At 39.4% G+C, this 26,157-nt stretch overlaps 1 protein-coding gene across 1 annotated transcript; it reads left to right on the forward strand.

The window, feature by feature from the left end:
- Positions 1-2,258: 2,258 nt before the first annotated feature.
- Positions 2,259-16,374, forward strand: LOC145980674 (uncharacterized). The gene is made up of 3 exons (XM_083113728.1): positions 2,259-2,471; positions 12,748-13,394; positions 16,217-16,374. Exons 1-2 carry the CDS (start codon positions 2,460-2,462, stop codon positions 13,390-13,392), a joined length of 657 nt encoding a protein of 218 aa, XP_082969854.1. The 5' UTR covers positions 2,259-2,459; the 3' UTR covers positions 13,393-13,394; positions 16,217-16,374.
- Positions 16,375-26,157: the final 9,783 nt, after the last annotated feature.

A 26,157-nucleotide genomic window follows, 5' to 3' on the forward strand; every position in this document is an offset into this window, starting at 1 on the left:
ACCGAGATAAGCTTGAAGGATTTATTTTTTAAGGATGGTAAAGACTGGATTGATGTTGTCCAGGAAAGCGCCAGATTGATGTCTTGTTGCTGCAGTAATCCTACGGGTTTAGGAGTTAGTTTGTTAAGCTGGAATGATTTGCTCCTCCACACTCATAAATACATGTAATCCCTCCATTCGCAAGAAATACTTCGAAATTAACTGCGAACATCTTGATGAAGTAGGTGTCACTACAATCGTCGACATCAGATTACTGTCACGAAAGTGACATTATCCACCAAATTATTCGAAAAATTACTAAGTGAAATTTAATCTTATTCTTACTTTTAGCTGGAAAAGATTAATACATTCATAAATGTAACGCAAAAGTTTGTAATCATGGAAAATCTACACCTCATTCTGGCATTCTCATATGGAATTCTTACACAAGAAGACTTTGTTGAAATTCAATAAATACTCATATTAACCTTATTTTCGTACAACTGGCTAGCGACAGCTACAGGAAGCTGGGAAATACATATACTGTTAGCAGTGACTTATGACGTCACTTATTCATTGTCTGCTGTTCAAAATACACTAACAACACTAAAACTAACCTGACTATTCTATCCACATGTTTATTTCTGCTAACAGACGAATGCGTGAGTAGATTAGGCAAGTCAGGTTAAGTGCTGTTAGCTAGCTATATCTCTTAGTTGATAGAGCTATGCTAGCCGTTCGTGGAAATTGGTAATACAGTTGTTGCAAATGTCGTATGTGGCGCTGCGGTCTGCGCAATGTAAGTGGACTGTACGGTATATAAATAACTTAGAAAATGAAAAGCTCTTTGCAGTAATGGATAGTGTTTTGTTTTAATAAGTAGAATCTTAAAATGTTTTGGTTGAATTATTATTAGATCGCGGAATAAACAGCTTGAGATTAAGTGATACATTTCAATCGGAAGTGATCTAGATAATGTTTGGATACACAACAGAAAAGTGCAGGATAGAGCCGTTGAACAAATATATTCTTGTGACAATATGAATTCGGGGTTTTATATTAAACTTTTCTTCGGGTTAGTGAGTATTACTATAATGTTATCGCAATCTCAAATGTTCCCATTGCACAAGTCAATCATAAGAAGAAAAAGAAAAAAATCAGACGTGCGCCTGTGACATGAATCCTTCATCCGCCATTTCATCAGACATTGGATTTCATGTATGCGACTTCAGAAATTGAAATTAAATATTTCTTTTTGGCAACTGCAGGCCGTAAAGGGGAGGGTTGTATTTTCTAAATGACTTGTGGGATGGGATAATTTGTGACTTCTTATTTTTATGATGGGACGGGAGTCAAGGGTGGTATGCTGTGGAAAAGAACAACAAGAACATTCAACATAGGAGTTACTTCATTTTTGGACTTTGAAATTTAAGTTCGACCCACAATTCAGTGCCTGACCTTGGTAAAAAGAGGTAAGTTACCTTCTTAGGTTTAATTTTAGCCTTAATTTTTGGTATCTTCATGTGTCAATGCGGAAAACAGTAAGAAATAGCGTTTGGGGCAGGTGACTCCGGCCAATTTCTAACATGCCTTTAAAAGGGATTATATAGATAAAGGCGGGGCCGCGGTAGCGGTAGGGGGCAGTAGGTCAATTAACCCAGGGGCGGAGCCCGGAATCAGTGGGAAATTTGGACTCAACGATTTCAAGACAATATCTCAACTTCAAACGGTTGTACATTCGTAAATACTTGTTTCCGCGCTCCAAATTTTCGTTCCTCATAATTAGCACCACACAATCTTCATAAAAAGAAAAAAACAACTTCCGAAATCGAGAATGGGACACCGGACCCCGCTCAAGATGGGCAGTGTGGCGCGTTTGTGGATCGTTTGTCGAGCTTCTGTGAAGCGTGAGTCCTCTTCGAAAGATCCACAATCGTACCAGTCGATGGGTTTACTGCCCGAACTGTAGAATCTAGCGGATGCTTCCGAAACGAGAAACCTCAATCTTGCTGCTTCTTCCACAGCGTGCGAGAGCAGTCTGTATTGAAATGTCACTTCGCTGCGACATCTTCTTACATTTTCTTCACTTCCACCACCGTTGAAGACACCAGAAAGTGAACCTCAACACTTTTACCAGCAGCCTTACTTGTAATTACGCTATAAACGCACCCACCGGCCACCAATGGAAGAAACGCACGCAAGACGGGTAGCAAATTACACTGGCAACCGACATAATAAGCTCCCGTGACAAAAGAACAAGCCTCAGCCCTGACCTTCGACCCGGGGGAAGGAAGCGTCCTTCCAGACACCGTGACATGAAGGTTTCAGGATCGGGCTCATCTCACATCCCCTGACGAGGACGGAGCGACGAGAAGTCAACGGGAAGATTGCGTGCGATATATAACAGTGACATCCCCTTCCCTCTCCGACACAAAAGACAAGGATATCGCATCGTCCGGTTTAAGGTGTCGGGTTCCGCCATGAAGAAACTGGTGAGTAGAGATAAGGCTTTTTCTTGAATTTATAATAGGCTACAGGGTGTGCTAGAAGTACCATACTGAACTATTGTGCTAATGTAGCATCCCACATATATAGATTTGAAATAGACTCAGTAAATAACTTCCCCGATGGCGTAGTGGTAACGTCGTCGCCTTGTAATCAAGGGGTGTTGAGTTGGATACCCGGTGGAGGCACATGACACAGTGGTTCGGATCCCACTTTTAACCGTAGGTCCTGTCCTGATAAGCATTTGTGTGCATAAAGTGGACGTAAAAAAACAATTCAATCAATCTCAGTACTGTAGTATGTTTATCAGTGGCGGCTCGTACGAAAAATTGATTGGTTTTGTTTATTTTTACTTAGCTTTTGTGCTACTTTTGGCTAATCGCCAAGATGAGAATGAGTGATGATGAGGAAATTGATGAATGGACACTCACAAGGAACATCCACGTCCAGGTCGGATTCGAACCCGGTATCCCTGGCTTTCTAGCGCGTTGTGGTAACCACTACGCCACGGACGTCGGACGTTTCTTCATTATTGTTGTTGTTATCCTTGGGGAGACATTTCTATTCGACCCACCAGAGGAGTGAGTATCGAGCACGAGGTGTTTATTATTATTATTATTATTATTATTATTATTATTATTATTATTAATATTATTATTATTATACATTTCATATAGTTAGTGTGATGAAATGCTTGGTTATTCTAGTTTGCTATGAACGTTTGCACATCTCGTTCAAGAAGAAGCTTAAATATTAGGCTGGAATTTTAGTCACAGAATTTATGTTGTGAGACCTGTCATATAAAAATATATATTTTTGGTGATTTTGAAAACTGTTGAACCAAGAAAGGGGATAAAACGAACTGCAAAGACTAACCCCATACACTAATGAAATTGTAGGTGCTTATCAGAGTGGATTTAAACGTAACAAATTAACTATAGATCAAATTTTTCACATCAGACAGACACTTGAGAAAAAGTGGGAATACAATCAAAGTGTGCCTCAGTTACTTATTAATTTTAAATAATACTTGATACGGTTAAAGGATAAATTATATAATATATTAGTAGAGTTTGGAATACCTAAGAAGCTTGTTAATATGATAAAAGTATGCACTGACTACCATGCTCAAGGTCCCGGGTTCGATCCCCGGCCGGTTCAAATCCGGGAACTTTTCTAACGGTGAAAGCGGCCCCGGCGCCCACCCAGCGTCGAATAACATGGGTACCTGGGGGAAACCCTGGGGGGTAAAGGCGGTCAGGAGCGTGATGCTGATCACATCACCCCCACTTACGACCGGATCAAGAAAGTGTGGGGCGTTACCCCCACACCCCCTATACGCCTTCATGGCGTGGTGCTATGCACAGGGGAACACTTTACCTTTTTTTTACCAGTGAAACAGAAAGTAAGATTCGTGTGAGTATTAATGTGTATGACAAATTTACAATTCATGATGGGTTAAAACAAGGAGATGCATTATCTCCATTGCTCTTTAATTTTGCCTTAGAATATGCTGTTAGGAAGGTAAAAGAAACTAAAGAAGGACTAAAATTAAACGGTGTGACTCAGTTGTTAGCATATGCAGATGATGTAGACTTACTAGAGGATGATATAAATACAATTAAGAATAATGCTAAAGTATGTTTCAAAGCAGATTGGTTTGGAAGTTAGCCAAAAGAAAACTAAATATATGCTTACAGGCCGAAACCAAGTGTTAGGTGATAATCAAAATCTATTTATTGATAACAACTTGTTTGAACCAGTTTCCAAATTCAGGTACTTAGGAGTAATACTAACAAATGAAAATGATATTAAAGAGAACATAAAAAGCAGGCTGAATTCAGAAAATGCATGTTACTTTTCTCTTCATAAACTTTTGTATTCTCGTTTAATATCTAAGAAACTAAAAGTTAAAATATACTCGTACAAAACAGTAATTTTGCCTGTAATATTATATGGGTGCGAAACTTGGTCCCTTATATTGAAAAGGAAAATACTTAAGAGTATATAAAAATAAAATCCTTAGAAAAATATGTAGACCTTAAAGAGGCAAGGAAACAGATGAGTGGAGAAGGTTACATAATTTAGAAGTAGCTACATCATTTGTATTCATGTGCAGATATTATTAGAATGATTAAATCAAGAAGACTTAGGTGCGCAGGCCATGTGGCACGAATGGGAGAGGAAAGAGGAGTTTACAGGATTCTTGTTGGGAAACCTGATGGTAAGAGACCTGTAGGAAAGCCAAGACGAAGATGGAGGATAGGGACAGATGGAAGGCCTGTGTTGCTGCAGCCATGAACCTTCGGTTTAAGAACGCTAGAGAGTTAGTTATTTGAACCAAAAGTTTATTCTATGGTTTAAATGGTAGAATATGAAAATATGAAATGCTGAATTTATTCTTGTAAATTACACTGATTTTGTTCGAATACTAGCCGTTTTCCACAATAAAAAAACAAGCTTTCTGTTTTTTTTTTGTAACAAAACTAATGATGCCATTTTCCAAGGGGAGAGGCAGAGGGGTTGACGGATCGTTCAATCACCCCATGCTGTCAGCCCTGGCACGGTTTCATTCTTACTGACACTGGCCAGCACAGTCCAATATTTGTCATAATGGTAGATCCCCCCTCCTTAAAACGGCATTTCTTAATAAGATTGATTTTGAACATGTTTCCGATAATTGTGATTTTTTTTCTTCATAAAATATTTCAGATTTTTGCATTCCAGCCGCTGCCCGCTACGTAGCTTGTCTTGTAAGATATATTTAACTTCCCTTCCTTGCTTTGTTGTAAACAACAATTAAACATGACGTCTTTGCTATGTGTATCCCTCTTTTCCTTCGCGATTGTACAAACAATTGACACTGAATAAAATGCGAAGGCCTTTTGACAGTACTGCACATTTTGGCAACGCAGGGGAAGTTTCCAATGCAAATGGTCAAGGACAAATGGTTAATTGTATCTCTGCAGGGGCGGCGCCATTGCCCTTCAGCAACCCCTACGTTCAACTGAAAACACTAACTCTTAGAGTGTATATTATGTTATGTCACATTGAGCTCCGAATGTTAGGCAGTGAAGTAAGACCGTTATTATTGTATGCAACGGAAAAGCACTGAAAGACATGCCGATATACATACTTTTCTGTACTGGCGGCAGCCTCTATAAAGATCAGCGGCCCTTTTTTTCTTACGTCAGCATTGTTGTTATGAATTTTTCATCTTATTCAAGTGGTCTGTTTGTGGTTTTCGATAATTGCCTATAGTTTAATGTGAGTTTCTTTCTCTGCCTTTTTTGCATTGTTGATAAACGGTTTATTTTCCACCTACTTGTTCTTCCTCGTCCTGGAGCAAAATTTGCAGCTGCTTTCAAGGTATCACCAAGTCGTGCTCGGGAAATGCGAGTTGTAACGTAAAGGGTATAGTTTTCTTGTTAATACGTTCTATGTATTTGTCCCACGTAACATGTCGAGTAAACGTACCATTTCAGGCTTTTTCAGAAACTGTAAAGGTGCGTGCGTATACATGTGCGAACCGAACCGTTCGCGAACCGCTTGTGAACCGTTCGCTGAAGTTATTCTTACAGCTAACTTCTAACGATCCATGGGAAACCGCGAACCACAGGCAATCATTTGTTCAGTGTTCATCTTGTCATCATGTCTTCGCGTGAGGAAAAGTATGCGATTTTGGTGATGGGTGGTGCGCTTTAGTGATGGCTAGTTTGTGCAAGAAGAAGAGGAAACAACGACGTTGGTGGCACACCAACCTGTATAAGAAACACACTGGTACGGAGCTTATGATTCATTTGAAGTCACATTTGTCCTCATAAATATTCATCTCTGCACCTATTTCCCTCCAGGCATCTTCTTTTATTATTTTTTTAAAAATGGTCCTAATGTTTAGGATCCCAGAGTAAAGATCTGGTTTCATACCAATAAGCTTAAGTTCATTTTCCTCTGACCACTCCATAATTACATCAAAAACTGCAACAAAACCAATAGAAAATACGAAGGTTCGCGAGCAGACCAAGAGAAACGAACTACGCACGACGCCGTCCCAGTGTGAACAGCGAACGACTTTGTGTTTGTCAGAAAACCGACAGTAGATGGATCGCCACGAGCGGTTCACAAGCAGTTCGCCCGGTGCTGCAAACCACGTCCCAATGGTGAGAACAAGAGGTACACAAGCGGTTCGGTTCGCACATGCATACCTTTAAGAAGAGGCCCAATGTTCACGAAAAAATATTAGAGTACGTTATTGAGGATAGTGCGGCAGAAGGGATTTTATGAAAGACGAAGTTGCTGTACACTTCGCGTTTTGTCCTGAAGTGGCAGACGGAAGGTACAATGTATTTTGTAACTCCATTGGTTACATTGAAAAGGTTTTTAAAGGGCAGGATAATTTCATTTTGTATTCCACTACATAGTTCAATGAGACTTCAACGTGTATCTGAATGTTTACACTGTATGACACATTTCTTGGAGTATAAGACTTAATACATACCATCATTGACGTCCAGGGGGGACAGCTTCTCTTGAAAATGGATGTCAATCTAATTTCATTTCAGTCAGTAATTTATGTTAATCAGTGGAGGCGACTAGGGGTGTAGTTGCTCCCCGCTTTTTGCTATTTATGGTACACACTATGCTAAACCTTATCTACTAAGAGAAAGTAAACTGCCCCCCCCCCCCCAGTTTTGAAAGGTTACATGCATGTTTCTCTTTTCTTTCTTATTTTCAGCATCGCACCCCCTAAATTTCTTTCCGCACCCCCTCAGCACCCCTAGATGGTTCATCCTGGCGCCGCCGCTGTATCTCGGTGGCAATACGCATGTCCAAAGTATAATCCAATCCTAATCAGAGGACCTCCTTGATGATGTAGAGGTGACGCCGTTCGAGGCACATCCAGCAACTAACAGTCACTAAAACTAATTGCTAATAGCTCTAAAACTGGTTCTCCTATCACATGCATTATTAGAACTAGTTGTATTTGTGGGTTAGCAGCTGGTTGTGCCCCGCACCAGAGCCGTTGCTACACATGTCATTGATTTTTGCCTACAGCAAATATTTTATTTTATTTACGATGCTGTTAGGACAATAAGATCAGCAAAGTAAAAACCTGACCTTCGGCATGATCGGTATCCATTTTCCTTGTTCTTTTCGCTGGAACGGCAGTAAATTTTAACCACTGGCCGAGAAAGCTCCGCGTCTTAATTTAGATCGCATAAGTAACGAAAAGGGCTCATAAATAAAAGAAAGATTTGCTCCAAAAAAAGTACACATACGTCTTTGTTTTGAGTCCGGCCTTCGCAGTCAATGTGAAAAGGTCTCAAGGTTTACGAGCGACATCTGTCGCTGGTTTTTGCACTAACCCGTTTCCTCCGGGCAAAAATGTAAAAAAAAAGGTTTTATGGTAGGTCGCAAAAATTCGATCCATTGTTCTAGATGTGTCAACAAGAAACACAAGAAATAAATTTCGGCACGGTAGCAATGTCTCTCTTCTGTGTCTACACACACGCACACACGGGGATTATCGTGGCTCCAGGACAATGTTGTCCCACACATGGCAAAAATATCACATTTTTTTTTGTCAAATATGCACTCTAAATGGGATTTTCATTTTAGTAAAACCTTTTCGAGCAGGCCTCATCTCCAGGAAGGTATCAACTCGGGGCAAGCCCTGGCACCTACCGACCTGTTGGGTGAGAATGAGTCAAGGCAAGAGCTTATTAAACCCTTTCCTGCTCCCCCCAAAATAGGCAATAGTTAGGCTGGAAACTTCGATAAACTAACCAATCTCTAACTAGGTACTACTCTAAACGGGCAATATGTAATAGCTACGCATCAAAATATGTAAAAATATAATTTAAAAAACTACGGGTACTGGTTATTATTTTAATAGAGTGTTGACTATATGCCTCAAATGAATGTTTTGTGAGATAAAAATCATCTTAATTAAAATATTTGTACTATATCCTACTGCTAATCAACTGTAATTCTAAATGTATCATTGCTTTTTCAAGTTATATTTCTATCATATTTGATTCCATCTGGTGGACATTTCATGATCCAAATCTATGTGGGAACGTATATGATCCGAAGTCCGGTAGCAACGTAACATAAATAGTTTTTCTATCTCTTTTTTCTAATTTGCGCCTCTTCCACGTAAAATTAGACACATGATTCTATTCTAGACAAAAGATCAAAACTGAGGCATTTACATCGTCCCTATCACACTTCTATTTCACTCGGTAGAATTATAAATTTCAAAATAGAAATCGTTGCAATACACTTACGTTATCTTTCAACCACTCCGTTCGCTCTATTTAGATATGGAGACACAAACGTTACCTTGATACAGGAACAGTGGCGACGCCACCGGGTGTGCACAGTGGGCTGTGGCGTATCATAAAATAATCTAGGCTCACCCTCCTGCACAAGCTAACGTAAGACATTTTTGTTTAGAACAGAGACGGAAGGAAGAGAAAGAATGACATGCACAAATAAAATAGATAGACAAGTAGAAGGAAAATGGAGAAAAGTAGTGACAAGAACAATGATTGAAAAAGAAACAGAGAAGAAAGAGAAAAAGGGGACAAGAAATTAACACAGATGAAGAAGCGGAAGAAGAAAGAAATATAGAAAAATCAAGAGAGAAACAGGAAAGGAAAAGAGAGAGAAAGATAGGAGAGAAGAAATTAACCGAGGGAGAAAAATAGAAAAAAACGGATTGAAGAAAGAAAGCTAAATAAACAGAGAGAGAGAGAGATAAAGAACGATAAAGAAATAGAGGAAAGGGGAGAAAATAAACAGAGTAGTTGGGGGAAGAAAGAGAGAAAAACAAGAAGTGAGAACAGGAGAGAAAGGAAGATTGATTGATTGATTTGGTGTTTTAAGTCCACTTTATGCACAGTAAGGCTAATCGGGACTGGACCTACAGTTTAAAGTGGGATCCGAACCACTATGTGCCTCCACCGGGTATCGAACCCGGGACCCCTTGATTACAAGGTGACGACGCTACCACTGCGCCATCGGGAGGCCCGAGAGAAAGGAAGAGAGAGAAACAGGAACAAATATAAGAGAGAGAGAAAGAGGCATAGAAAAACAGAGGAAATGGAAGTAAACGGGCGGAAGAAAGAAATAGACAGAAAGATGGATAGAGAAACGGGATAGGAATGGCAGAAATAAACGGATAGAGAAAATACAGAAGAAAGAGAGAAAAATAAAAAGAGATTAATGGACGAGCAGGAAACAGGAAGAAAAGAGACCTATAGAAAGTGATACAGAAACAAAGAAAAGAGAAGAAATAGAGAAAATAGAAATAAAACACTGAAGAGATAAACAGAGAGAAACCGGAACAAAGATAAAAGACAGGATAAAGCTTTAGAGAAAGAAACCGGGAAAACAGAGAGAACAGGAAGTTTACAGTGTAAATAACTATTTTTTGTAATAAGTTTTGTCGGTAAGACTGTACGTTTTCAAAATATAAAACGAAAGGAAAAAAGAAACCTGTTTACATTAATAAGTATTCTTGTCACCTGACTTATGGGTCACCCTGTACATTAGTAGTAATATTATTGAGAATGATAGAATATAGTGTTACTAGAACAACTAGTAACAAAACAGATATTAAACTTATTCATTATTTGTAAATAAAGTCATCATTTAGCCCCCCACGCCCCCACACACACACATAGTTTATGAGGGTAGCGAGACTTTCCCACGGTCAGTATAATCTTCTGTGAGACTTGTGTTGTGAAATATCCTTTGTGTTTGTTGCTTCATCAATATCATCTTATCACAATTTATCCTCATCTTCGCGATTAGCCAAACGTGGCAGAAAAGCGAAGTAAAATAAATTCAATTAATCAATCAAGTGTTGAGGGCCTCTCCGATAGCATAGTGGTCACCTCATCGCCTTGTAGTCAAATGTCACGGGTTCGGTACACGGTTGAGGTAAAGGTGGTTTCGATCGTACTTAAAAACTGTAGGTCCCGTCAGAGGCGTAACCACGAATTTTTGTCTGGGGTGAGGCAAGTACCAGTATAAACGTACCAGTAATAATAATTATATTTTTAATAATTATAATGCTAATAATTATTATTATTATGTTAATAATCACAAAGCTAATAATAATATTATAACATTATTATTATTATTGTTATTAATGATTTGCTTTATTTCACTTTGCTACTTGTGCCACTTTTGGCTAATTTGCGAATATGGGGATGAGTGATGATATTGTAAAATTGATGAATGAACACTTGCAAACATCCATGCCCAAGCTGGATTCGAACCCGAGACCAACATTATTATTATAAGTAGTAGTACTAGTAGTATCAAAGACGTTATTATCCTCGTAATTTACGCAAAAAGGGGGATATATGTTGGTGCTAAAGCATTTGTGTTCGAACAAACTATTTGAATTATTCATTCAACACGTTCAATTTTCACATTAGTAATGGAAAACAAGCACACAAACTAATTTTGAAAGAAAGGAAATGCTTGATAAATGCATTCCAAATATAATTCTTCTTTACATTAATATGTATAACTTTTCATGCACGATATATGTTTCACATATGCAACATGGAGCGATGTGGACAGTAAATTGTGTGCGTATTCAAAGTTTCATTGATACATAACATATATGATTTAAATACATTACACAATCAATTCATCTATCTCATAACAAACCAACAGCAAAAATTACATAAATTGTCTCTCAAATGTGCACGCTCCCTTTCCTCCAAACAATTGTTCATACATTTAAAAGAAAATCAATTAAGACAAGTCTTATTTCTCTGCCTGGTAATTTACAATGCATTACAGGGAACATAAAATTTGAAGTCAATGTTTTCCCCGCCTTGCTCCCCTAGAACTAATTTCGGTCCAAGGTTGAGTAGGGCCATGCCCCCCCTGCCCCCCTGTGGTTTCGCCACTGGGTCCCGTCTAGATTAACTTATAGTGCACAAACTCAAACTTAAACGTAGTTCGATCCCGGGTTCGATACCCGGTGGAGGCACATAGTGGTTCGGATCCCACTTTAAATTGTAGGTCCAGTCCCAATTAGCCTTACTGTGATAAAGATCTTCTGGACACGACACTGCTCCACATTGGTTCTAACCCACTCCTTCTCCACAAGCCAACACCGTTACCACCAAGCTATCACTATTCGGCCGTGGTAACATTATACTTCCGTTCGTTGACTGACAGCTATTGCTTATATAGGGTGACACATATTGTACCTACCAATATCAGTTGACAGCCCTGTCGGAACGCAGGTGCGCATGTGCAGAAATCCCCAATGCTTATGCAGATGGAAGTCTGGCGCTCAGATGTGCCATGGAACGAATCGTGGCACTGAAGGCGTTCATCCGAACGAGTTACATTCAGGAGATGCATCGGGCACTGCGACGACGGTCCAATGAGGGTCGCCATCAATCCGTGACAGAGCGTCACAAACATGATACAATGGGTCAGGCACAGTGTTGCCACAATATGAGGGCACCATTTCCCTTTCTAAGAGTCAAAATTTCCCTTTTCGGACTAATTTTTCCCTTCACCTAAAAATATCAAATAATAATAACAACAATAATAAAAAACCTGTAGCAGCAGCAGTTGCAATTATTATTAGTGCTGCTGGTGGTAGCAGTAGTAGTATTTACGTTGGTCAATTTCTAATAAATAAAATATATTAAACAAATTTTTCACATAGGCCTACATGTCAGCTTCATCGCTTTTTTGCCAGATGTCCCAGATATGAATCCTGTCAGCAACCATTAAATCGTTTATTCTCATCGTTACTATTATCCGAAGATGCATAAAAGCGACGTACGTACAATAAACTTAACAGAAATAGATACTGGCTTATACTCAAAGGATCAGAATAAGAAGGAACAGAAAAATATTAAAAATATTAAAATGTGGATATGAAATTGGAAATTAATATAAAACTGTAATAGTGTATAGTCAGTTGTCTTAAAATTTCCCTGAAATTGTGGTATTTTTCTTCAAAATTCCCTTTTGACTAACAATTCTGTCCGAATTTCCCTGCGAAAGGGAAATTTCCCTTTCATGTGGCAACACTGGTCAGGCAATTGAACAAGTGAACATTCCATGGCAGACTGCCAGACATGCAGATGCCTAAGCATGGGAGACTTCTGCGCATGCGTTCCGACAGGGTTGCCAACTTATATTGGTAGGCACTATATGTGTTACACTGTATATTTGTAGGTACTAATGCAAGCCTCTTATTTCTTTCAACAGGTCATATGCATAACGTTGATCGCAACAGCCGCAGGGATAGATTTCCAAGAAGATGACCAGAAGGAGAAACGGCAAATTCCCAACTACAATGGCGGCGTTGGAAACTACGGAGGTGCCTACAACAATTACTACGGCTACAACGGCCTCGCTGGATACCAGGGAGGCTACAATTCGCCCGGCTATGGTCTGTACAGTGGAGGAAGCTATCCCGGAAGCTATGGTGGAAACTATCCAGGACGCTACGGCGGCTATGGGAATTACAACGGCTATGGAAACTACAACGGCTATGGGAACTACAACGGCTATGGGAATTACAACGGCTATGGAAACTACAACGGCTATGGAGGGGCTAATTACATTAGCCCTGGCTATGGAGGCTATGCGAGTCCAGCCACGTCTGTTGTGTCAACTCGACCTTACTTCTCGCCCCTAAGAAGCCACGGTATAGGATACGGCACTAGCGACTATGATCCTTATAATCGCGGGTACCTGGGACATACTCCAGGTTACCGGAGCTACAATTCCATACCTATAGGCTACAATGGCGGGTACAGAGGGTATGGGAGCTTAACTGGGTATAATGGGTATGGTGACTATGCCAACCAGAGGTATAGATCGGACTATAGCAGTAGCAGGTTTATTTGAGGGTAAGTATAGCTTTCTGATATTAAAAAGAAACACGAACTCCATTGAGAGAACCCTCTTGCATAAGTCAATATACAATCTCATTTTTTTAGACACGGCGTTGGCTAAATGTGTTCTTGAACCCCAAACGTAACGTGAAGGTTTTTAGAATTGACTGATTTCCTAAGTAAAAGCTTTAAAATATGACTATACCTCTTAAGAAAACTTTGTTTGATTTCTTTCTCGTAACCTTTAAGACACTGACATGTTTTTTTCCCAACTTTGGTTTAGAAAAATCATAAACTGATATGTTCACCACTAGATGGCACATCTAGTTTAAAAGAATATGAACCTAAACATTTTTATTGGAATATTTATTTGCTTATTTTGACTTGACGCAGCTATTTTGTCCAAATATAGATGTATTAACATCTATAATCATCATAGTTATTATTTTCAGTACTGAGAAAACTATTAAAATAGTTAAAACAACTCTCAAATGATCAGGAGAATTTTGTTGTTGATTATCTGAACCTCGAAATCCCAAACCATAGGAGAACGTTTAATTGATAATGGACGGATGTTTAGTAGGGTAATTAATGAAAGCCGTTGATTTGCGTTTTATCTTATCCACTAATATAAGTGGATATCGGAACAAGTTTGATGCCTCTTTGTCATCTTCTTAACACTGTGGTTAATTCTTGGAAGTTTTAGATTTCTTAAACCAAAGTTATTCACCAATTTTGATTGACTGAACTGTCCTTATAATACAGCGAAGAAAGTGCGATGTGACTCAAATTGATTGGCATTTCAAAGAATATACAGGGTGACCCAAAAAGAGTAACCGAACATAAGGTAACGGTTCTATATTTCGGTTACCTTTTTTGGGCCACCCTGTATATTGATGCCGATGCTAAGCTGTTCACAACAGTTATTTTTAAGTGTATAATATAGTTTAACTCAACGATTACGAAATTACGAAAAGGAGGGGTTACACATAACATTTATATTTCAGTCCCAAGGCTCGTATAGCTATAATGCAACAAGTACAGAGAGTGAATAAAGAACTGGTAAAAATATCAGTACAATAGTTCTTGGGAGTTAATTCTTCAAATCAGAACATTATCTTGTAGGATTGCGTGGGTTTATTATACGCTGCTTTTATATACATACTAGCCGATTACACGGCGTTGTCCGGGTGTATAGTGAATTCTAACTATACCGTAAAATGTAACTAATTTTATTTAGAGGTATTTAAAAGTATAAGAACAGTATACAAATTATAAGGTAATATATTTTACAAATTCACTATAATATAAATTTAACAACAATTTATGAACAATAATTTTAGTTCCATCTCCAGGAGCAAGAATAACTAAATTGAACGGCGTTGAGAGTGTCACTATTCATCTTAGCGACCCCGAAAATTATGGATTCTACACTAATATCTGTCGTTTTCGATTATTTTTACATGTCACACCTTTCCACCCCCACCCTTGGGGTGCCAGGGGTGTCTTACCCCCACAGTATTTCTTTCTAGAGTGTAAGTCATATGTGTTCCACGTTTAGTCATCGTGAATGTCACCAATTAGCTTAGCGACTCCAAAAACTATGGATTCGACACTAATCTTGGTCATTTTTGACCTTTAAATTTTCACCCCCATCCTCAACCACCATCCCGATAGGTGATGAACTTGGAGTTGAACGGCATTAGGTGTGTCACTATTCAGCTTAGCGACCCCGAAAACTATCGGTCGCTCCCACCCCACCTCTAGAGGTGCCAAGGGTGTCTTACTCCCACAGTATTTCTTTCGAGATTTCAAGTGATACGTGTCCCAAGTTTGGTTGAAATCGCTTCAGGCGTTCGAGAGTTATACCAGAACAAACACACACACATACATCCATTTTTATGTATTAGAAGATTTACATAGCGTTTTCATATGTACATTGACTAAATTAATGAATTTCTTTAATTCATCAAAGGCGTACCTATGGCCTAAACATTGGTACTTTCACTAACACAGAGTTAGCCTAACTATCTCTGTGGCCTACCCTCGAATTAGTTTTACGTCTCCTTACGCAGCATTCTTCTTCAGCCCGCTAGGCATTATTATGCGACTCGGCAATATCTTACAAATGCAAACTTGGGGGTTTCAAAAAGGGGTTGGCTTTACCAAGTGCTCCATATTATTCCATCATCAGTCTAGCCACCATAAGTGGACTAAACTCTAGAGGAAAGGTTCCTCGTCGTCGTGAAAGTGATAAAAAATTGTGTTTCGTTAAGTCTAACTGGCTTTTTAATAGTCGGAGTTGGAAGTCCGTGGACGTTCAACCCGTAGCATTGGAAATTTCCACGGCAACGGTCCGTTTGAAATATATCACCCTAAGGGGTAGCTACCTAGGTAACCATAGGGAGAAGCTAATGTCCAGTAAGCCGGACACTTTGGCCGAGTGGTTAGTACATCGCGTTGCGACGCCAAGGGTCCCGGGTTCGAATCCCGCTCGGGCTTGATTGTTTGTGAATGTCCATTCATCAATTTCATCATTTCATCGTTCATCCCCATATTTGCAAATTAGCCAAGAGGCACAAAACGCGAAGTAAAATACACTAAATCAATCAATCAATAATGTCCAGTAAAAGCACAATCAAACAAACACATAGACATTACATGCAACAACATATAAAAATACACATATGGAAACATATTAATTAACTCTTTGCCTTGCAGCTGGGCAGCAATTAATTAACATAATACCAAAATACCAGTAAAATAAATAGCTATAGAAGATTGATAAACAGCAAATTCATCATAAAATATTTGTAAATGATTTTTTTCCGTTACAGATGTGTTCCTATACGTATAAGCAGAATACAAGTCAGTTGGTTTCTTCACAATACAGATTCATGTCTGACAGTGCCATTGTAAGTTGCATTCACTTCTCTCACATCTTTGGAAGTGTTTACCTAATTATTGTACAACATTAAAGAATTCTGTCGAGTGAGTTGTGTCGTTATTCTTTCTGCTTTAAAATTTCCCTCCCGTTTATTGGCTATTGCTTGAGATTATGTATTGTTGCGTGTTTCTGTCGTCAGGATGTATTAAATAGGACACAGAAAAGAATGATTCAAACGAGCAAATTACTTTCCTTGGAGAGTCGTTGAAAGTTAAAACTTTCTAGAATTGTAAACATAGGCGTAAATAGAACTTTTGCTTTCGGTTGCTGTTGTTCCAACTCCGTCTGTGACTGTCTGGTTCTTGACTCTTTTCGACTGATGTCCTCATCGACTCTAGGCCAGTACTCAAGAGGCTGCTGCCCCACTTCAGGGATTTTTGTCGACTTCCCAGTCTAGATTCACAGTGTTTAGCGAAATCAGGGTCACCTCGAGAAGGATGTGTTCATCGAACAAACACTGCGGTCTTGGCAAGGGAGAGGTTATAATGTTCACATCACCTCACCCTAACAGCAACAGAGATGAAATACCTCAGAAGAGTCGTAGGAAAAACCAGACGAGATAGAGTCAGGAACACTAAAATCAGGGAACAGCTTCAATTAGAATCAAATTGAAGAGAAAATAGAAGGAAGAACACTGGGCTGGTATGGCCATGTCACGAGAATGGGCGAAGAAAGAAAACCGAAACAAGTAATGGAAGCGAGACCAGAAGGAAGAAGAGGAAGAGGAAGACCTCGGTTAGAATGGGAAGTAATGGAAGCGAGACCAGAAGGAAGAAAAGGAAGATGAAGACCTCGGATAGAATGGGAAGTAATGGAAGCAAGACCAGAAGGAAGAAGAGGAAGACCTCGGATAGAATGGGAAGTAATGAAGCGAGACCAGAAGGAAGAAGAGGAAGAGGAAGACTTCGTATGGAATGGGAAGTAATGGAAGCAAGACTAGAAGGAAGAAGAGGAAGAGGAAGACTTCGGATAGAATGGGAAGTAATGGAAGCGAGATCAGAAGGAAGAAGAGGAAGAGGAAGACCTCGGATAAAATTGGAACAATACTTGTTAGAGGTGGTTACTAAAAGAGGGAAGACACCAATGGAAGTTAAAAGAATGACACAAGATAGGAAGAGCTTTAGCAGATGGTTGAAGAACCCAGATGCCTAACAGCACGAAGGGGAAGAAGTAAGTTAGTAAGTAAGTAAGTAAGCTTTCGGTTGAGCCCACATTCATGCACACATAGGCTAATTGGGACTGGACTTACAGGTTGAGAAGGGGAAAAGAAACCAATCACAATGGGTCGTTAGGGTGTGCCTGGGAACACCACCTGGCTCCGCCTATGATTGTAACAATTATATTAAGTTGAGTAGCTGTGATGAAAATTATCACAAACTTAAAAGCGTGAAAATTAAGTTGCAGAGTTTGTCTAGACTAGATAAGTCAAAGTAATTTTCAAATTTCTAAAACACGGATACTTGATATTTCAAGTTTGCCATCCATTATCGAATTATCTTTGTAACTGTCATCCAGATGTGAATCGTAAACTAACTAACCCTCTGGTTAGTTCTAAAACTGAAGGTTTATTATCACAGAAATATAAGGTTCAATCTCTCCCTATTGCGGGCTAATCATACAAATTTCCATTTGATCCGTCTTAATACCTGTGCATTCATTTCGATCTTCAGCCGAGAGATCGGGAGAATCGTGGCGGGCGGCGCTGACGGAGATACCGACATTTGCGGCCTGTAACGCCCGCTTATTTTTATGGACATATGCAGACATTTATATAAATATTGCAAAACGAGCACTAACCTGTGTTATAAGAGTACGGTTTTGATTTTAGTAGCTTAGTGGCTGTATGTGCTGATGATTTTGACACGCCCATCTCCTGTGAAACACGGCGTAGAGCTTTGTTTGGAGAACGTTCTAACGCTGCACCAATTTCATCGAGTTTTGCTTCTGTTAGGATCCGTCGTTTTTGCTTAGGTGTTCTAAAATTTAACGATCCAGTTTCTCGTAATTTAAGGACAAGATGTCTAACCGTATCTCTATGTGGAAGTGAAACGCCTGGGAAATTCTGTACAAATTGCCTACACACGTCTCGACACGAGTCTATTTTCACGTAAGTGTCATACATACAAGTTCTTTGTTCTAACGTGAACCTTGCGGCTGGCATTCCAATCGTCTGACTGACACAATACACATACACACTGCAATAACAAAAACAAGTAACGGCAAGTAACCAAGAATAACGCTCTTTAGCACAGTACGAAATTAACACGCTCTTGGTTTACATCTGCTCGCCACTATATTCACAGCTCTGTCTTCATCTAGTCGCGAAGGAACAAAAAACTCGAGCTCGGAGATTTCGGATTAGAAGGAAGCTCACGAAAACCATTGACTTTTAAACGGTTTCGTCTGCAGCGTAATCTTGATACAGTGTTGCACATTCGAAACCTCCGAACGATCCCCATCGACACAAAACGCTTTCAAGGATAGAAACTTAAGCAGGACTTTACTGGTCAAAACTATGATTAAAATGTTTTATTATCTGTGGCTCTTAACATAGTTTCTAAAGCGTATTTTTTGTATATATAAGGGCAGAACTTACAGAATTACAGATGATGAATTATAACACAGGTTAGTGCTCGTTTTGCAATATTTATATAAATGTCTGCATATGTCCATAAAAATAAGCGGGCATTACAGGCAGCAAATGTCGGCATCTCCGTCAGCGCCGCCCGCCACGCTTCTCCCGATCTCTCGGCTGAAGATCGAAATGAACGCACGGTACAAGGCAATTGGACCGATTCATTTGATTGATTGCAAATTACAGTATCTTTAGTGCTTTTATGAAGCATTTAGATGCTCGTAGAATAAAGAAAAGAGTCCTGAGTTTTGTTTGCACTCTTCTATGGGGCTTTCCATCCAAACGATAATTCAAATTTCGCAATTATAATAATACATTTATTGAACGGGCGAGGTTCACCTAACCCTTGTCAGTGCAATGGTGTATGTACAGGGTGATTCAAAAGTCCCCTAACACACCCTATAAAATGTAAAGGACTTAGGCTAGATTCAATAGGTCATGATAGAGACAGGTTAGGCCTAGGGGGAACCATATTGGTGTGTTCGAAGCGAACGTCCGTCATATTGGTGGCCGCTGTATTGACTTCAATTCAATTTTTTGTATGGGATATGTCAAATCAGGCTAGAATTTCACGATAAATGCAAAGATGTAGGATTTTTCGACGTATCTTTAACCAGTAAAAAGTTATTATTAATATTAAATAAAAAAAGTTAATGGACTTACAATCACCCTGTATTATAAACTGCGTATGGAGCATTAAACTACGTGTTTTGATTGATCGATTAAATTAGGTCATTTTCTGGCGCTTTTCTGCCACTTTAGGCTAATCACAACGATGAGAACGGGTGATGATAGAATCAAATTGATGAAGGGACACTCACGAATACACCCATGATCAAGCAGGGAATCGAACCCGGGGCTCCTGACTTCGTAAGCTGCATGCTTGAGTGCAAATGCAAAATACAAAATAATATTAAAATACAATTTTACATAGTGATTCGATACCTTCAGTCTCAAGCATGTCTGTTGAACCCGATTACACTTGTTCTTTCAGCAAGACGGAGCGCCTCCAAATTAGCATCTCTATGTCTTATTACTAAGATACCGCATAATTTAAAAATTAGATTTCTTCGCCACAATATTAACATTTCTGCCACATGCAATCCTGCGCATTTAGGATACTTGCAATTAGCCAATTGAATTCGCTTGTGCAATTCAATTAAGTATGTACCGGCACACTGCATTTCTAGGTTGCCTTTTTCAGTGTATGCATCCCGTTTATCGAGTTATCCAGAATTCTTCAAGACTACAAAAGCGGCTGGTCTACAAGTAATTAGAAGCATTTTTTTAAGATTTGGTTTATTAATGCATCCGCTAAACAGACACCTAGCCGATGAAGGCAATTAGGGTTGAAAGAAACAGGTATTTGCGTTCTCGAGTTTGGCTTAATGTGTAGATATGTTACGGCTTGTTAAACTGGTGCAAGAGTTACCTTCGGGCATAGCAACAGGAAACTTCAGCAAGCACTCTACCTACGTCAGGTGAATGAGCTGATCTTATCTGCTGGCGAAAGCCACGGATGGAGATATTTGGAAGTTTTATCAAGATAGATTGGCGCATGGACATGTTCGAGTTGAAGAAACTCAGAAGAAGCCAGAAAGGAACGAAACGTTTCATAAATAATACATTTCTTATGGATTTTGAAAAACCATTGTCTTATTGAATGAAAAGGGTATAGTAAAATTACTATACTCTCTCCAGGGAGTAGGCGAAAACAAGTCTCTGGGCACGTAGTGACTCGACAGTGCTCGGCCAGTGAATTCGTGAGAGGGAACGGGATTGTGTGGAGGGGGAGAAGCGACTGCTGCTACCAGCCATTTTTCTCCCCTTCTCTACCATAATGCGCGACCTTACTCCAGTGATTCCCTGGACAGAGTGTAAGAACATCTTTTTTTGAAAATTTGTGACTGTAAAAGTGTAGTGAGAGACATGTAATAAACGAGGAAGGACAGAAGACAAAAAGAAGAAAGTCAAAGTTTAAGTGCACTTTATGCACAGACAGACTAATCGGGACGTGTATTTACAAACCCTATAGTGCTGCAAGCTCTCTAGCCATATTTGGCTGTTGATTGGCTGTCTTCCGGAAGTTAATGCAGTGTTCCTGCAAACTAACGCTAGATGGCAGGGTACAAATTGAGCGTAGATTTCAGACATCCATCCCAACAAGATGAGAAACTCCTTTAAACTTATGCTGATTTTGAGCACATTTTTAAACTTACTTATTACACAAAAATTGTATTATTTAGCACATGTCAAGTTATGAAATTTCTTCTAGAATGCAGTAATAACTTCACATACGTTATCACCAAGAAAGGATTCAAATATATTTTTAACATTTTCCATATTGTCGATAAAAATATATATTTATTCACGACATTACGACAATTTGAGTACAAACTTTATTACTAGATAATCACCAGTCTAATTTTTCCTGTAAACGACTAAGCAAGAAACGACGGACACGGAACATAAACACTTCCGGTGCTCACAGCCAATAAGAAAGCATTATATACCTCTGGTTCTGCAGCACTCTAGGGTTTGTAAATACGCAATCGGGACTGGATCTACAGTTTAATGTGGAACCCGAACCACAATATGCCTCCACCGGGTATCGAACCCCTTTAGATAAGAAAAGGTAAGGTATGGAGTCATTGAAAAAATACGTCCCCCATGGAGGCTATTAGTATACTCTATCCCGGGAGCCTCTGAAGCAAGGCTGCGCATAAGGGGAGAAAACGAGTGGCCGGAAGGAAGCAGTGCACACTGCTGCAAATAAAAATACTTTTGTCACGGTGAAAAAAAACGCTCCGAACTTATTCATCAACCCAATACAATAAAAATATATACTCCATTACGAAGTTCCTAGGTTCACTCACCCCCTCTTCCCTTCGCCCATGAATGAGTCTTGAAGAAGGTCCCTTCTTTGAATTATACTGAAGAACAATTTAAAATACAAAAACAATTCCTGTCTCTATAATTTTACGTCGTTTATTACCTCTTGAGTTAATCGCGACGATGGACTGGTAAAGTTTCTAATTTGGTTATTTTAAGTCACTTTTCTTCTACCTCTGGCTAATCGCGACGATGAGCATGAATGCTGATAAGATTAAATTGATGAAAGGACAATCACAAACTCACATGGACAGGACAGACAACACAAGACCCAGAGAGGATTACTAGCCATGTGAATCCAGGTACCAGAACCGCATTAGTCTGCAACAATGAGATCCAGTGTGTACAGAGCGGAAGTGAGGTTGACACCCTTAAATGGTGAACTGAACGGTGTAACAATGATACAACCATGCATCATTACACAGGTTTCAAACCTGGGACCTCTGGCTTCATAGAGCGTTACGTTAACCACTCCGCCACGGAGACGAACCCAACGCTGTGCTTCAAAACTGTTTACGATCATCACAATGACAGATGAAATATTGCACCATAAAACTGTTCTTTTATGAGCAGGGCATTGTCATGTTGAAACTCTTCCAGATGCAGTATACATCATATATATCAGCTACGGAGATGAATGCTGGTTTAATCCAAGACCACTGGTGCGCTTCTAATAACACAGCAGAAGGGGGTGGGGAGAAGCTTTAGTTCCGCCATATATTTGTCATACAGCGTCCTTGTCCTTCTGCGACTTTCCAATAAAAGAACACCTTGAGCCATTCTCCTCATGCGGAGTAGCAGTGTCGGAAGATTTGCCCAGATTCCGAAGAGAAATCTCTTCATATTGCGAAAGTCCAGGAACAACTGAAAAGGAATGAATGTCTTTCTCCTACACGTTACGATGTGTGACATGTGTGCCTGGTTCTTGTCACTGCGCTCTGGCCAGGATTGCGAATTTTTAAAGGTGTGGAGGTAGTGGTGTACTAAATGGGGATGTTATGCTGTGTGTGAGGACCACAATATCCATACTGGGTTAAAAGCTGAGGCTGTAAAGACAAAACACACGACAACACACACAAAGGCCTTATAGAGGATTATACTAGTCGTAGGTCCAGACGGCGCAGCCTCGTTGGCCGGCAAGAAGTAGTTACGGGGTGTACTATGTGGAAGTGAGGTTGGCATTTGAGTGCCTTACCAGAAGGTCACCACTTCCAATACAGAAGGAGAAACGAAATGAGAAAGGTGGGAAATAGAAAGAAAGATAAATAGAAGCGAACGAAAGAGAGAAAAGGCAGAGAAGTAAAGAGACAGAGAGATAGAAACATAAAAAGAGCAAATAAAAGAATCTCGAGATGGAGGAAAAAGAAAACAACCCATAAACTGTAGGGAGAAGACAGTTGATTGTTTGATTGATTGATTTGCTTTATTTTACTTCGCTTCTTGTGCCACTCTTTGCCTAATTTGCGAAGATGGGGATGAGTGATGATATGATGACATTGATGAATGGACACTCACAAATATCCATGCCCAGGCCAGGATTCTAACCCGGGAGCCCTGGCGTCGTAGCGCGATGTGCTAACCACTACGCCACGGGGGCCGGCAAGGAGAATATAGTGAAAGAATAATCAAAGTGATGGAGATGTAGAGATATAAACCAACAAAATGGGAAAGGGAATACAAGCGAATGAAAGATAAAAAGATAAATAAAGAAAACGAGAAAGAGAGAGAGAGAAACGTAAGAAGAGAGGGAGGAAAGATAAAATAAGACATAAACTGTAAGGAAAAGGCAGTAAAGGAATAATCAAAATGTGAGTGAGGAAGTGAGAGAGAGAATAAGAAAGAAGAAGAAGAATCTAAATCTACAAACAAAAACAAAAAGAGGGAAAGAAAACCACAATATATCAAAAAATTAATAAATAATACCCAGAACGGTAAAAACACATTTTCAAAGTAAATTTGACCCATTTTAACTGCTCCAAAAGTTGAGTCCAATCGGGAATGGTGTTGGCTGTCAAGTTTGTGAGTTATTACTATGTAAAAAAAATTGTATGCGATCGGCAGGAACCTCCCACAAATGAAAATGAATGCAGAAAATTTATGGCTTCAAATTACACTCTTATAATCACGATCTTGGGCCACTGTCGTGTTTGCTTTGACAAGAGTAGCACACTGACATCAATACGAGTGCTCTATAGCTTCTCGAGAATATAGACTGTACCTCATAACATATGTTTATGCGGTGGACTTAGAAAGGAACAGTGCACAGCTGCTGACAATTTCAGAATTGCTACAGCTTCGTCAAGCTGAAGCTTTTTCGCATGTTTCTCATAGTGTCGGTGTTTCTTGAAACATGTCTGTCTCTGTGCCACGTTCCGGAGAGGGTGGCACGAGTCCGGCTTAGGCCAGGGTAAAGCATGAGATACTCAGGGCAACTAAAACTGAATGATAACAAGGAATTAAAGGAAACAACTTGTTTAACCTACTACAGAAGGTACAATGCACCGTATGTTTTTAATTTTTCAGGCTACATTCAATTTATATACATGACTGTCTATTTATCACATATATATTTCTTGGAAGTATATGGGAATGTATCTACTGGAAGGCTTCTTCTTCTTCGCTATGGAGATGTGAAGGACTTCTTCTTCATCTTCTTGACATCTGGTTATCGATAGGTGGACTACTTCCTCTTATATATATATATATATATAGACTGTACCTCATTATTGCTATATATATATATATATATATATATATATATATATATATATATATGTGTGTGTGTGTGTGTGTGTATTTCTTCATATTGGAAATCCACAGGCTTCTTCTTCTATTGGCTAATGGACTTCTATGTACGAATGGGCTTCTTTTAGACTTCTTCTTCTATGTACGAATGGACTTCTATTAGGCTTCTTCTTCTATGGACTACTCAGCTTCTTCTTCTGCTTAAGATTTTTGGCTTACATCTACATGCATGTATTCTTCTTGGATGACAACCCTTTATCTGCATATATATATTCTTATGGGATTACAATCCTTTATCTGCATATATAGATATATTCTTATGGGATTACAACCCTTATCTGTATATATATATATATATTCTTCTGGGATTACAACCCTTTATCTGCACATATATATACTCTGTAACGGTATATTTTGTGCTTTTAAGCTGATTCTCAGCAACATACACAATATACACTACCATACATTTTTGAATCCTTGTCCCGAGGTTCAAAACTTGCAGTACCTGAAGTTCTGTGGATGCTAGTTTAGGCAATAGACACGTACCTCTTCAAATTACAACTTAACGCCCATTTCCTTTTATTTATATATAGGTTTATTCATAATATATTTACAGAAGTTAATTCTTGGCCGTTATTCGCAAAATTACGTTTCGGTGTATCCTGTCCCCCCTTCCCGAAGAGAGTGTGTAGACTCGCGTAGCCACTGGCTCCACGAGTAAAAAAAAATATAACCCTCAGTACCAAAAAAGGTGGCTGAAGGTATGTGTGTTGTGTACCCGGTTTCCCACATGAAATAAACTATTGGAATAATATGAAAAGAGCAAGTGTGTGTATTAAAAGAAAGAAAGTTAACATCCCCGCCGTCGGTTCACATAGTAAGGAAAGAAAGCTCGCCCAGCCGCTCCCCACAGAGAAAAAGATACCTCTTACATTGCTGTACTCCGCCAAACATCTGAGGCCGACTGCTCCTCTGCCCTTCCTATTTATAAGCCCCGCTAATGACCTAAACCGTTACTGGAAACTTACCGCTCCCCCCAACGGCCAAGAACCCAAACGTACAGGACATAGACATAGACATACACAATTTATAACATAAAAAAGGATCCAGTAATGATCGCATCATTACAACTCTTATGGGATTACAACCATCTATCTGAATATATATGTCCTTCTCGGATTACAATCAGATATCTGCATGCCTTCCATAGGGTCGTTGCCTTGTAGCGCCACCGCTTAATACAAGCAGAGAGAGGGGTTAAGGAAGGGGCGCCGCCAGTCCCACGCTCGACCTTGATCCGGGTCTGCAATATATGCGCCGCAACGGAAGTGCTTCCACTGAGTTGGCGCCACGCCGGTGAAACAACCAAAATGTTTAGCAAAAAAACTCGTTCCTGCTAGAACTATAAACATATAAAACAGTAATAACTTTCTGACTTCATTAATCTCTGCATATAATCACATAGGCTATACATGGCGATCATTTCTTTCTTTCGCCTTTATCCTTCTCCATTATTTAGCTAAGTTCATAAGTTTAGGTAAACACAATTAGTTTCAGCA

This window comes from Lepisma saccharinum, chromosome 28, assembly GCF_977018435.1.
Source record: "Lepisma saccharinum chromosome 28, izLepSacc3.1, whole genome shotgun sequence".
Lineage (NCBI taxonomy): Eukaryota > Metazoa > Arthropoda > Insecta > Zygentoma > Lepismatidae > Lepisma > Lepisma saccharinum.